The sequence below is a fragment of the Panthera onca genome, chromosome B2 (genome assembly GCF_046562875.1).
Source record: "Panthera onca isolate mPanOnc1 chromosome B2, mPanOnc1 haplotype 2, whole genome shotgun sequence".
In the NCBI taxonomy this organism is placed as follows: domain Eukaryota; kingdom Metazoa; phylum Chordata; class Mammalia; order Carnivora; family Felidae; genus Panthera; species Panthera onca.
In genome coordinates this window covers 95,761,370-95,776,066 of record NC_138343.1, presented here as the reverse complement: position 1 = coordinate 95,776,066, position 14,697 = coordinate 95,761,370, and the positions used below count along the sequence as shown (strand labels likewise).

Here is a 14,697-nt window from a genome sequence, read left to right as displayed (position 1 = left end):
TTTCAAATGGTTAAATAGTATTAAATTGAGTACATACTATAATGTATTTAATCAGGTTGTTTCTGGTATTTTGCTATTATGAGCAATACCGTAATATAGTTTTCTTTTAGGGGCGCCTGTGTGGCTTGGTCGGTTAAGCGTCCGACTTCGGCTCAGGTTATGATCTCACGGTCCGTGAGTTCAAGCCCCGCGTCGGGCTCTGTGCTGACAGCTCAGAGCCTGGAGCCTGTTTCAGATTCTGTGTCTCCCTCTCTCTCTGTCCCTCCCCTGTTCATGCTCTGTCTCTCTCTGTCTCAAAAATAAATATACGTTAAAAAAAAATTAAAAAAAAATATATATATATAGTTTTCTTTTATGTTTACATTTTTACTAAATTTATTTTGGAGTAAGGGGTGAAGTAGGAATACAAATTTGTTTTTTTCTAGGTGGTTATCAAGTCCTAACGCAATTTGTTGAATAATTCATGTTTACAATTGATTTGAAATGCCTCCTTTATCACATACAAACATTTTATAGGTGTTTGAGTAAGTTTCTGGAGTTTCTCTTCTGTTTTATGTATATCACTCTAGGGCTGTTCCTCTTATTATTTTTTTTCAGAGTTTTTGTGACCTTTATTTCTTGTTTATTTTTCATGTGGCCTATGGAAAATAGTTCCAGATTGTCTATTTCCCCCAAAGCTTCAAGTGACTATTGAAGACTTGGAGCATGGCTAATGTCACTAAAAAGCCAATTAAAAATTTTTTTTTATTTTAATTAAAACTTAGTTACATGTGACTAGTGGCTACTGTGTTGGACAGTGTGGTTCTAAGAGATTCTTATTTGTATATAGAAAGATGACTGATTTCTGAACATTAATTCTGTACCCAGCCACCTTCCTTAATTCTTCTGTTCTTCTTTTTGTTATTGAAGTATAGTTAACACACAACGATTACATTAGTTTCAGATGTATAAGAGTTCACCAAGTTTATATGTTATATCCTGCTCACCATAAGTGTGGCCACTGTCTGTCACCATAGAATGCTATTGTAATACCACTGACTGTATTCCCTACATTGTACCTTTCATCCTGTGGCTTATTCATTTCATAACTGGAAGCCTGTATCTCCCGCTTCCCTCCACCCATTCTCCTGACCCCCTCCCCTCCGGCAACAATCCACTCTCTGTATTTATGGGTCTGTTTCTGTTCTTTGTTTATTGCTGTACTCATTTTGTTTTTTTAGATTCCACATATAAGTGAAGCCACATGGTATTTGTCTTTCTCTGACTATTTCACTTAGCATAACACCTTCTCAGTCCATCTATGTTGCAGAAAACGGCAAGATTTCATCCTTTTTATGGCTGTGTAATATTCCATTGTATATATGTACTACATCTTTATCCATTTATCCATCGATGGACACGAGTTGCTTCCATATCTTGGCTATTGTAAGTAATGCTGCAATAAACATAGGGGTGCATATATCTTTTCAAATTAGTGTTTTCATTTTCTTGGGTAAATACCCAGTAGTGGGATTACTGGGTTGTATAGTATTTCTATTTTTAATTTTATGATGAACCTCCATATTGTTTCCCATGTTGGCCGCACTCAGTTATTCTATTATTTAGAATAATTTCTTGGTTGATTCTCTTGGGTTTTCCAAGCATGCAATTATGTAATCTGAAAGTGATAATTTTACCTCTTTCCTTCCAGTTATCTTGAGAAAGAGACCAAGCACGAGTGTGAGCAGGGGAGAGGCAGAGAGAGACAGAGAGAGACAGAGAGAGACAGAGAGAGACAGAGAGAGGGAGAGAATCCCAGTCGGGCTCTGTGCTGTCAGCAGATGCTCGAACCCACGAACCGTGAGATCATGATTGAGCCAAAACCAAGAGTTGGATATTTACCTGACTGAGCCACCCAGGCACTCCATCTTTTAGTTTAAAGGAAACAGTGGTACACTGACAACTTCATGGTATCAATTAATTCAGCAAACTTTAGTTGTCTTCTAAATGTTAGATACTGGAGAACACAAAATAATTAAGACGTATTCGTTGTCTTCAAGAATTTGTAGTATGGTGATAGGAATATCTCATAGAGAAGTATAATACAGTATAATAAAACCTATAATAGAGATCTACAAGATTTTTGACCAGTGCAATGGCATGAAAGTGCCTTAAGTGTGCGTGTGTTTATGTGTGTGCGCATAGGCACGAGCAAGGGAAGACTTTTGGAAAGAGCATGCTGAGGCCAAGTCTTAAAGAATTAGCTGGAATTAATCAGACGAAAGGTAGAAGAGGATCCAAAGAAGACATATAGATGGCAAACATACACATGAAAAGATGCTCAACATCACTCATCTTCACTAATGCAAATCAAAACCACACTGAGGGATCACCTCACATCTGTCAGAATATGACAAGAAATAACAGGTGTTGGGGGGAATGTGGAGAAAAAGGAAGCCTCATACTCTTTTGACGGGAACGTAAATTGGTTCAGCCACAGTAGAAAACAGTGTGAGCTTCCTCAAAAAATTAAAACTAGAAATATTGTACGATTCAGTAATTCCACTACTAGGTATTTACATAAAGAAAAAGAAAACACTAATTCGAAAAGATATATGCACCTCTGTTTATTGCAGCATTGTTTACAATAGCCAAGATATGGAAGCAACCTAAGTGTCCATCCATAAATGAATGGATAAAGAAGATACGGTGTATAGACACACACACACACACACACACACACACACACACACACACACACGGGGATATTACTCGGCCATAAAAAAGAATGAGATCTTGCCATTCACAACAACATGGATGGACTTAGAAGGTATTATGCTAAGTGAAATGAATCAGGTAGATAAAGACAAATTCCACGTGATTTCACTTCATGTGGAATCTAAAACACAAGCAAAGAAAAAGCAGAACAGACCCATAAGTACAGAGAACAAACTGATGCCTACAAGAAGAGGGGAATGGGGGAATAGGCAAAATGAGTGAATGACAGGAGGAGATACAGGCTTTTAGTTATGAAATGAATAAGTCATGGGGTTGAATGCTACAACACAGGGAATATAGTCAATGCTATTGTAATAGTGTTATATGGTGACAGACAATAGCTACACTTGTGAGCAGAGTAAAACATATAAACTTCCTGAATTGCTGTGGTGGACACCTGAAACTAATGTAACATTGTGTGTCAACTATAATTAAAAAAGACGGAAGAGGAGATATGAATTTCAGACTGAGAAGACAGTAACTTATCTATAAATATTTTAATATTGTTTTTCTTTTGACTTCTTAAAAACGTTTACTCTTTAGATATGGTTACAGGCGTTTGTTCACATATTTATACAACGTATTGATCAAGCATATTTTGAAACTTCATTTATGTTTGGAAAGTGTGAGGGCTTTCATAAAAATAACACATGATAAAAGTTAAAATGTTACTTTCAACTAATGTTTAAGTTGCCTGCCTGTAATGGTACTAATACAATTTAGCTGTTAGACTAATTCCAAAGTTAATTCCAACTCCAAAGTTAATTCTATAGTAGTCCTAGTTTCTTTGCTAGTAAGTCTTTCATAGTGGTAGTTCATTAAGCCTCAAAATGTATAATCCTTTCCTAGTGGAAGTGCTCTTATACCAAGTGTTTTATGTCCCATACAGAGCCAGTGGGATAAGTTTAAATTCCCTTGGAAACTCTCGACTAAATTGTTTCTTCTAGAAATGTTGAAATTCTAATTAATCACTCACTGTCAAACAAAAAACAAAACAAACCAAAAATGGGTGTTGAAACTCTTTAATACATAATGGTACTTCCTTCTCTTCCCCAAACATTACCTGTATTATGATGATAAAATCTCCACTATTGTAAAGGTCTAAGTCAAGACAGCAACTTGCCAAATGATCACTTTATCAAATTATATACACCCATTTTGTTTATACTAATTGCTCACAGTTTATACCAATTTATATTTTGCTGAGACCTCACTGTTTAATGCATTTAGAGAATGAGCACAAGATCAGTGTCAAGTTTTGTAAACGTCCACTAAATAGAAGCACAAACGGCCATGGAATATATTGAAAAATGGTAAATATGTATCAAATTTGGTGAGTTAATCTTATATTTCTTTATAGTGATCTTTCTGGGCGGTGTGGAAGGTTTTGCCTTTCCTGGGAACTAGTTTTTTTCCTCTGTAAATTATTACCTAATGTAACTTATATAAATGCTTCTTTTACTTTTTATGGAAATGCTAATTTAACAGGCATCTCATTTTTTGGACACTGGCACAGTTCTAGAACACTCAGCTTCCTTTTTTAGAAATGTTTATTTGCTTTTGGGGGGCAGGGGAAGAGAGAGAGACAGAGAGACAGAAAGAACGAGCTGGGGAGGGGCAGAGAGAGAGAGGGAGGCAGAGAATCTGAAGCAGGCTCCAGGCTCTGAGCTCTCAGCACAGAGCCCAACGTGGGGCTTGAACCCATGAACCACGAGATTGTGACCTGAGCTGAAGTTGGACACTCAACCAACTGAGCCACCCAGGCGGTCCTAGAACACTCAACTTACCCTAAGATGTAGCTGAAGTTGTTATGCATCTGAGAAGAGTGAATGAGGACACAAAATGTGAGAGCACTTCAGGCCCAATTGCTTCACGTACTGCCTGAAGCTCTTCCTTCAGCTCCCATTCAAAAAAGACCAGTGCACTAACAATATGTCAGTGACTGGTATATACTGAAATAGGCTGCTATGCTCCATTAGCTTTCTACCCCAAATTTCAATGGCTTAAAACAACAAAAGTCTTAAAAGGTTTTTAATTTTTGCTCATGCTACCCGTCCACTGGGTTGACAGAGGAGCTCTACTAACCTTAGTCATTCAGGGACCCAGGCTGATAGAGCAGCCACCATTTTGGACATTGCTGGAGAGAAAAGAGAACTCTGGAGGGTACCAGGTGACAAACTCTGTCCCAGACACATGGTACTTCCAGTCACAGTGCATTTACTGAAACTAGGCATGTGGTCACACTTAACCACAGGAGGGTCTGAGAGTAGAGAGAACTGGAAATATTTGGCAAACAACATTAATGATTACCACAATTGTATTGAAAAGGTATTGACTTGCTGGGTTGTGTACCTGAAGCTAGTATTGTACTGTATGTTGGCTAACTAGAATTAAAATAAAAACTTAAAAAAAAAACAACAACAGAAAATGTGTTGAAGAGCAGTTTTGGCAAGAGCAGAGATGACCTCAGCAGAAATGGAAAAACAAGGTGAACAGTGCTGGGTCACAGTGCTGGCCATTCCATGATTGTTGATACTTCTCTTTCCTAAAACTGTTTTCTAATTCAATTCGCTTCAACTCAATTAGGTTCAATTCAATAAATATTTAATAAATGCCTTAGAGTGTGAGACACCTGGCTATACAAAGGTGGGCAGAAGCAAAACTGTAGGTATCACTATTTTTTTTGAACTCAGGCTATGTTGGGGGTTGCCTTAAGGGAAACTAACAAAGCTTTGACAACGAGGCTAAATCAGACCTAATTATATAGAGGCATTAGACTATAGTAATAGTGTGGACAGGTACTGAGTTAATTGGTGTATTTTTAAAAGTTAGATGCCTTCTTCATACCATTTACTAAAATATATTACAGATACATTTGACATATGACACCAAAGGCAAAAGCCACAAAAGCAAAAATTGATAAATTAGACTTCATCAAAATAAAAAACTTCACTGCTTCTAAGAAAATCATCAAGAACATGAAAAGACAACTCACAGAATGGGAAAAGTTTTTTACAAGTCATATGTCTGATAAGGGATTTCTATCAAAAATATGTTTTAAAAAAACCCTCAAATTCAGCAATAAAAGGGCAACCTAATTTTAGAATGAGCAAAAGACAGGAACAGACTTTTGCAAACAAACAAACAAATAAAATATATATACTAAAACCTTGGACTGTGAGTAACTTGTTCTGTGAGTGTTCCACAAGACGAGCAAACATTTCTAATAAATTTTAACTTGATAAACGAGCGATGTCTTGCAATACAAGTAGTATGTGATGCCGAACGTCACATGATCACAAATGAGCCAATGGTTCTTGAAATTTGCCTTGATATCCAAGTGCTTTGGATTACAAACATGTTTCTGGAATGAATTATGCTCGCAAACCAAGGTTTCACTGTATATGAAATTGTCCAGTAAGCACATGAAAAGATACTCAATGTCATTAGTCATCAGAGAAATGCAAATCGAACTACAGAGAGATACCAGTTCACACTCACTGGGTTGACTATGATAAAAAAGATAGACAATAACAAGTGTTGACAAAGGCATGGAGAAATTGGAACACTTGTACATTGCTGGTGGGAATGTAAAATGATGCAGCCACTTTGGAAAACAGTTTGGCAGTTCCTCAAACTTACATACAGAGTTACCATATGACCCATCAATTCTACACTTAGGTATATATTCAAGCAAAACGAAAACACATTCACACAAATACTCATACATGAATGTTTATAGCAACATTCATCCCCAAAAATGGAAACAGTCCAAGTGTCCATCCAACTGATGAATAGACAAAATGTAATATGTTTTTACACATGGCATATTATTCAGCCATAAAAAGCAATGATAGTGATACATGTTTCAACACACATAAACCTTGAAAACATAATGTTAAATAAAAGAAGCCTCACACAAAAGGTCACATATAGTACGATTCCACTGATACAAAATGTCTAGAAATGACAAATCCATAGAGACAGAAAATTAGTGGTTGCCAGGAGCTAGGGAGAGAATGGAATGGGATGTGACTACTTATGGGTGTGGGATTGATGAAACAGTTCTGGAACCTAGTGGTGATGGTGGCACAGCCATGTGAAATATGACACCAATTGTATTAATAAAATGCATATATCTACATCTGTATTTACATATACATACATCCTGATGGTGTAGATAACAAGTGATTTTTTACTCTTTTTGTGTCTTTTTCTGTTTTCTCTCTCGCCACCACCACGGAGAACATACATTACCTTCGTAACTTAAAAATGAAAACCTCCTAAAATCAGTTCAAATCAAATTCAAAAGCTGAGATCCTGCATTCTCCTAATAATCTTTTAAGTAACCCATGGCAGATTACATTCATATGAAATTCTAGAATAAACAAAACTAGGTTTGTGTTGGGAAAAAAAAAATCTGAAGAACAGTTGCCTCTGGAGGGGTGGGAGCAGGGACTAAGTAAAGTCATAATTTTCTGAGGTGACAATAAGGGTCTATATGTAGATGGGGATTGGGTTACGCAGGTGTATGCATTTTTCAAAAGTCAGGGCATCTACACTTAAGATTTGTGTATGTCATTGTAGAGTTTTACATTTAAAAAACCAATAAACAAATACTGAACTCAAGTTAATGTTAGGTATGCTTAAGTATCCAGGGCAAAATGCAATTTGAGATATACATTTTAAAAATAAGGTAGATTAACGGATGAGTAGAGAGAATAGCAGGATGGACACATGACAAAGGAAATATAGTAAAATCTCAATGGTAGAATCTAGGTGGTGGATGTGTGGGTATTTGCTTTTATATTTGAAAGTTTTCATAATAAAACATGGAGGAAGAAGAGACCCAATATAAAGACGTCACTATTTAATATCCTTTTGACTCCCCAAACTCTATTTTACTTGTCTCTCTTCCCACTGTTAGGTATTTCCACTTGGTTGTGGAATTAATCTTCAGCCCCCACAGGTCATTCTTCCTTTCCTTGTTTTTAATAAGAGTGACAGCATCTCTTCTAGTCGTGGGCATTTCTCAGGATAAAAATCACGTTTCTTTCCCTCCTTTCTCTCATACCCTCTAATCCAGGCAAGCCTTACATTATAATTTTCATTTTATGGTATTTCACTTCTTTTCCCATTAGCACCACCTTAATTCTGCACCAATTACCTGCCATTTCCATGGAGAAATAGACTGGTATAGCTAAGAAAATAATTTGCATGTAATTTGATGCTCTACTTTTATATGCAGGCTATAAAATGGTTCTGATAGAATACTGTATTAGACTTGGTTATTGTAAGTCTTTTTTTTTTTTTTTTTTTTTCCAACTTTTTTTATTTATTTTTGGGACAGAGAGAGACAGAGCATGAATGGGGGAGGGGCAGAGAGAGAGGGAGACACAGAATCGGAAACAGGCTCCAGGCTCCGAGCCATCAGCCCAGAGCCTGACGCGGGGCTCGAACTCACGGACCGCGAGATCGTGACCTGGCTGAAGTCGGACGCTTAACCGACTGCGCCACCCAGGCGCCCCTGTTATTGTAAGTCTTAAAACTCCCACATTCTAGCCTCACTTCCTTTTAGTTTATATTCTAATGATTTGAAACCGGTTGGGGATGATTTACACACACATGTAAATCACAGAAATCAGAAAAATAAGACTTCTGTACTATGTTTGGCTTCTATAGACAACTCGTCCTGCTAAATAAACTATGCTAAAGTCATCAGTTACCATCTTGTCAGATATCTTACACCAGTTCTATCATGTTATTTTGCAGGTCCATTTTGCAAAATACTTATCTTGGAAAACACTTATCATTACATGCCCCATGGGTACTTCATTAACTTTTTTCCCCCTGATGGCTATACTAGCAGGCCGTTGGCAACATCAACCTTAAATTTTTCCCATTTTAAAATAATTGCAGTGAAGATGTAGCAATTTGGGGCCTCACTTATCTGTATCTATATATTGAAATGGAACAGAGTTTTAGTAGGAAGACTGTGGCTCTGTCAGAAGCATTCCCTGCCCTCCAACTGGAATATGTAACAGCCATATTTTTGAGAGACTTCATTGTTTTTTGTTTGCTTATTTTGAGAGAGAGAAAGTGTGAGGGGGGCAGGGACAAAGAGAGGGGAAGAGAGAGAATCCCAAGCTGGCTCTGCTTGGGCTCGAACTCACAAACCCTGAGATCATGACCTAAGCAGAAATCAAGAGTTGGACTCTTAACTGACTGAACCCTGCAACATATTCTTTTAACATTAGAGCTTTTCTGGGAGCTTGGGTGGCTCAGTCAGTTAAGTGTCCAACTCCTGATTTTGGCTCAGGTCATGATCTCATGGCTCGTGGGTTCAAGCCCAGAGTTGGGCTCTGTGCTGACAGTGGGGGGCAGGAGGACCTGCTTGGGATTCTCTCTCCCTCTCTGCCCCTCACCCACTTTTCTCTCCCTCTCTTTCTCAAAAATCAATAAACATTAAAAAGAAAAGAGTATGTTGGTACTGTTCTTCATTTGATTGGCAGAGCACAGGGGCCTTTTGAAGACCTTCAGTTCTTTGAACGTTGTTGGCCAATTCTCTATAAAAAAAAAAAAAAGCTCATGGAAATTGCTTTAGAAATATGCAGGCCATTGGTTCTTCCTGATATTTTAAAGTCCATCCTTAAGGGAGCCAGATCATCAGGGAGCTATAGAACTGGTCTCTAGTGTAAGTTTCCAGCAAATTGTTATTTGGTCATGTGCCGTTAGTTTACCATGCATGCATTGATGTGTTGGTATTATCTACATGTATTGATAGTATCTACAATTGACCCTTGCACAATGTGGGGCATCGGGCACTGACCCCATGTGTAACTTTTGACTCCCTCAAAACTACTTACAGCCTTACTGATAACATAAAGTTAACATGTATTTTTTTAATGTTATATGCACTATATACTATATTCTTAACAATGAAGCTAGACAAAATTTTATTAAGAAAATCACATGGAATAGAAAATACATTGTACAGTACAGAGCTGTATTGTACTTATACAAAAAAAAATTCACACGTAAGTGGACCCATGCAGTTCAAACCTGTGTTGTTCAAGGGTCAACTGTATAAGAAAATGACTTAAATTCCTAATTGTACGCATTTACTTATAGCTAAAATTATTGAGTGCTTAGTCTATCAAGGCATCATGCGTCATTTAAACTTAATCCTTCCAAACATCCCTTGGAGTAAACATCATCTCTATTTTACAAGTCAGGATACTGAAGCTCAGACAGGTTACACATCTTGTAAATGGCAATAATAGGGTTCAAACCCAAGTTTATTTGATTTTTAAATCGGTGGTCTTATCCATTAGGTAGCCTACAGGAAAATTCCCCACTATGTCATACTATATACCTTTAAGCATCTGTGTAAGTATCTTGAGGAGAACTTTTATTTTTGATTTTATTCCTGGTTTTATTCTTTTTCGTTACTTTCATCGTCATACTTATTTCCTCAACTATTTACTTTTATGCCATTGTAATAATGTTTTTAATAAATTGCCTAAAATCCTTTGGACTTATATCCCACTGAGGTGTGAAGAAAAAGAAATGAAAAAATAACCTACTGAGATCCTCCAATAATTACTTTTATTTAATGTTGGCTGGGTTTTTCTCATGTTATTTGACTTTATTAAATTTTCAGGTTTATGTTTTAGTGTACATGCTGCTTGAGTTATGAAATAACTGAGGAAAACCTGCTTTAAACTGTTCTCTGGTGCTTCTTACCACAATGAACAAATTTTAGCCTAGGCTTGCACAGTCAGTACCTATTTAGCCTCGGTATAGATAATCAGATGTTTGCGGAAAGAGAGGGAGTTAAAAGTAGTTAATGAATGAAAGTTATGGTGGAAATTCCATTAGCTTGCTCCTGTCCTTGACTGGTACAGGGTATGACACAGTCTGCAGGATCCCTGAGCTATACCAGCTCTCTTCACTGTCCTTCAGTCTAAAATCCTAAAGGTTATTTCTTCTCTCCATTAGAAGGTACAGGTGATTTCCTAATGGGAGTCACCATTCTTTTTTTCTTTTTTGTCATTCTTAGAAGCTCCTCTTCCAAACCATGCTCTTTTCTAGCTGGCTCAAGGTCCTCTGTGTTCCTGATGACCTGGTAGCAAATGGCCAAAGAGAACATTCTGCCTCCCTGGTTTCAAGTGATTTTCTTGGGAATGCGACTTTCCCACTTGCTCCCTGGGCTCTTGGTGGCGTTGGGGTGCCAGGTTTTGTGATCTCATCACATTTTTTCACTCTAGCGATGCTTCTGTTGTTGAATCTAACTGTTCTTTGTTTTGCTGTGTTTGATCAGGGAACTCATCTTACACTTGTAGCCACCTTTGCCTTTCGGAATTGCTTTGCTGCTAACAATTTCAGGGTTTAATTAGCTGGGATACAGAAACCATTTCCCACTTAAATTCCCAGACAGTGATTTGGTAAAATGAGATCTCCTAGATTTAGGGTAAAGATGGAGGAGAAAGAAAAACAAATTAGGTATTATTTCATGCTAGTTGGGTATAATTATGTGAGAACACTCAACGTTTCACTTCCTTATTTCAGGATTCACATCATTAGTGCAGCTCAAGCAGAGATACACGAATAAGAGAGATAGGAATAGGAGAAACTGTATAAATATTCTTTGAAAAAAAAGTTATTTCAAATTATACACACATTGAAAAAAGACTAGGGCAAGGATTTATTATTTGCTTGCTTTTTACATCATATTAGCTCCTTCAGCTAAGATGGATTTCCCTCTTATAAAATAATGCAGTTGTCTCTCGTGAATTTCTTCCTCTTTCAGGGATTCAGAATCAAGATTTGTAAGAAAACTAGTGGGCCTGGCACCGAAGGCTTTTATATAAAGTTTGTCCAATTGAGTATTTGGAAATGGAAGGATCCTGGGAGGAGAGAAAACTATTAATGAAAAGGTAACAGGCAGGTTAACTTTCTACCATGCCAACACTCCAGTAACTCTGCAGAAAGTTCTGCCACTTACATTTCCCCCTCATATAATTCATATTTAGAAAAGATTTCTTCCTTACTAAACAAAGTGAATTTATTAAAAAATAATTCAGCTTCTGACATATATGTATAGTAACATACAAATGACAAATTAGAAGACCTGATCAACACGAGATGACAATGGTGTTCTGGCAAAGACAAATCCAATGATGAAACTATACCAGGTAAATCTATGATTTTCATAAATATTTTCCCAATTTTTGAATACAGATTCTCATTAATGTCTCTTTGGGTTCAAGGGACTCAAAATAGAGAACACCTGTAAAGAAAGCCAAGAGGGCAAGGAAACCATAAGGAACAGAGAATCTGGGGTAAAGGAGGAGGCTATGGGCCTCCTCTCTTTGGCATCCTCACCAAATTATCCACAAGTTTTTCATATTGGGTATTTCTTGTGTATCTTGAAAGTTTCCCACTAAAGTCATGATCCACGACCAAGTTTCAAGTCCAAGATGGTCTCTCAAGGTTACAACAAATATTTCTGTGACACCAATGAGCTCATTTGTGATTGGTTAAATAGAAAAATGAAGTCAGTACAACGTGGAGTTGTTCTGGTTCCTTGGCATGGGGTTCTGGGAGAGCAGAAGTAAAATTTTCACCTTCAGCAAAAAAGGAGAAAGTTCTCAGTCATTGCAGCTCTATTTTTAGAGAAATAAAGAGTGTCTGCACCTGTGGTTTTCCCCAGAGAGGCATGCCCCCAGTCCTGCATGACTCTGGGCCCCAGCAGGTTACACTTCCTCCAGTGCTCAGAGCTCCTCTTGTACCTCCTTTGTTCAGAATTCAGAAGCAAATACTCCCATTTTATTGTTTTGTGCATTTTTAACATCTCCTGGGACAGCCTCCACCACATGTTCAACTACCTGTCTGCCTGGCTGTTCAGGTTGTCTCTGGAGGTACAAATTACAGTTTTTATCAGCACTTTGGTTACAAAGATGTACAAGTTTTGAGAGGTTTATCCCTAAGCTTACTTTTACTCTAAGCTCTGTTCTTATTAATGAACATTTTTTCAGAATGCATCATTTTTCAGGAACATGTATCTTGTGTTAATGTAGAAATCCTGTACTTTACACTTAGTGGATACTTAATAAATGCTGACAGATGATTTATAATTAATTAACTACATCACAAGAATTTTAAGAAGTGAGTCCAAGGAATGACTGTTGACAATGAACCAAATTATAGGAATTTAGCAAGATCATCTGACTTCTCTAGACTACAAAATTTTCAAGTTATTTTAATTTGTATGCTATATGTATCACTACTGTTTTAGAGAAACAGAAGCTAACTTTTCAATTTCAAAGACTGATGAGCAATCATCCATTAGCTCTTGAAGATGAATAACAGGAAACTGTACTTGTTTTTCAAACCACTTGGCAACTGTAAGAAGCTGCTGGTCACAAAATGCACGTCCGATAAACTGTAGTCCTACTGGCAACCCTTGGTTTGAGAGCGCCACAGGGACACTCACCGCTGGCAATCCTGAAGAAAACAAGGAAACCCACGAATTGATTAATTCTTCATTGTAAGAAGTGGAGACTTCTGCTTCCCAGTGCTCGTAGGTACAAGACAGATGAGGTTAAAAAAATAACAAAAATTGTATGATATACGTGCTTCTGTACCTTCCTTTGCTCACTTAACAATATATCTCAGAGGGGCGCCTGAGTGGCTCAGTTGGTTAAGCATCTGACTTCAGCTTGGGTCATGATCTTCTGGTTCGTGAGTTTGAGCCCCACATCAGGTTCTCTGCTGTCAATGCAGAGCTGGCTTTGGATCCTCAGTCCCCCTCTCTCTCTGCCCTTCCCCTGCTCACACACATGTGCTCTCTCTCTCAAAAATACACATTTAAAAAAATATATATATATGTATATACGTGTGTGAGTGTGTGTCTGTGTGTATGTGTGTGTGTGTGTGTATCTTGGAAATCACTGTGTATCAGGTCACAAAGACTTCCTTCATTCCTTTTTATAGCTGCATAGCACTCCATTATGTGGTTTGTGCCATAATTTATTCACCTATCTTCAATGATTGGGCATCTGGGTTGTTTTCAGTATTCAGCTATTTCATACCATGCCCTAGTGAATTACCTTGTGTACATGTTTTTTAGTATTCTTGAAAGTTTCTCAGATGAAAAGGGATTGTTTCATCAAGTGATAAATGCATATGTAATTAGACATTGCCAAATTCCCCTCCAAAAAAGTTGTATTATTTTGAACTCCCATTGGCAAAATGCTTTTTCCCTGACAGCCTTACCGATCGAGTATGTTGTTGAACTTTTGAATTTTGGCCAATTTGTTATATGAGAAATGGTAGCTCAGGGTAGTTTTAATTCCAGGTTTGGGGCAGAGAAAGTAAAAGATCCTGGGATATCTTGTTATGCCATAAAATAAGGAAGTTTTTAGAAATTAATGGGGATAGGTCTAAAGGATATATGCAACTTGAAAGGGCTCTTGTTGGCCAAATTTGGGACAATTTGAACATCAAAACCCATAATGACAGTAACTGTTTACAATACATTGAATTGAAAAAAAGGGAAAGCTATTCCTTAGAGAAGACTGCCAGCTAATATATATAGAAACAGAAAAATCAACATTTTGTAATTCTCTAACAAATAATTTAGGCAAGGATCATCAACAGATCTAAAACTGGGTTCAACATTATTGGGGCACCTGGGTGGCTCAGTCGGTTAAGTGCTGACTCTTAATTTTGGCTCAGGTCATGAGTGGTTCGTGAGATTGAGGCCCCCATGGGGCTCCGTGCATTGAGCCTGCTTGGGATTCTCTCTCTCTCTGCCCCTCCCCTGCTCATGCTTGCTCGCTCTCTCTCTCAAAATAAATAAACTTAAAAAAAAAAAAAAAGATTGTTGGGGAATAGGATGTTCACACAATCTCAAAGTATCAGCTCCCCAATTGG

At 37.5% G+C, this 14,697-nt stretch overlaps 2 protein-coding genes across 5 annotated transcripts in view; one reads left to right on the top strand and one right to left on the bottom strand.

The window, feature by feature from the left end:
- Positions 1 to 14,697, top strand: part of RTN4IP1 (reticulon 4 interacting protein 1) — a 151,783-nt gene that overhangs the window by 59,090 nt on the left and 77,996 nt on the right. The gene's annotated exons all lie outside the window — the stretch shown is intronic.
- The window catches only part of QRSL1 (glutaminyl-tRNA amidotransferase subunit QRSL1), a 46,524-nt gene that overhangs the window by 3,446 nt on the left and 28,381 nt on the right, over positions 1 to 14,697 (bottom strand). For 3 of the 4 annotated variants that reach the window (XM_060616293.2, XM_060616294.2, XM_060616295.2), the window contains one exon: positions 10,344 to 13,266. The exons of the other annotated variant lie outside the window; for it this stretch is intronic. In XM_060616293.2, the coding sequence (XP_060472276.1) occupies positions 13,046 to 13,266 (221 nt within the window). In that variant the 3' untranslated portion in view covers positions 10,344 to 13,045. Of the gene's footprint in view, positions 1 to 10,343; positions 13,267 to 14,697 lie in introns of those variants that run through there. 4 annotated transcript variants of the gene reach the window in all.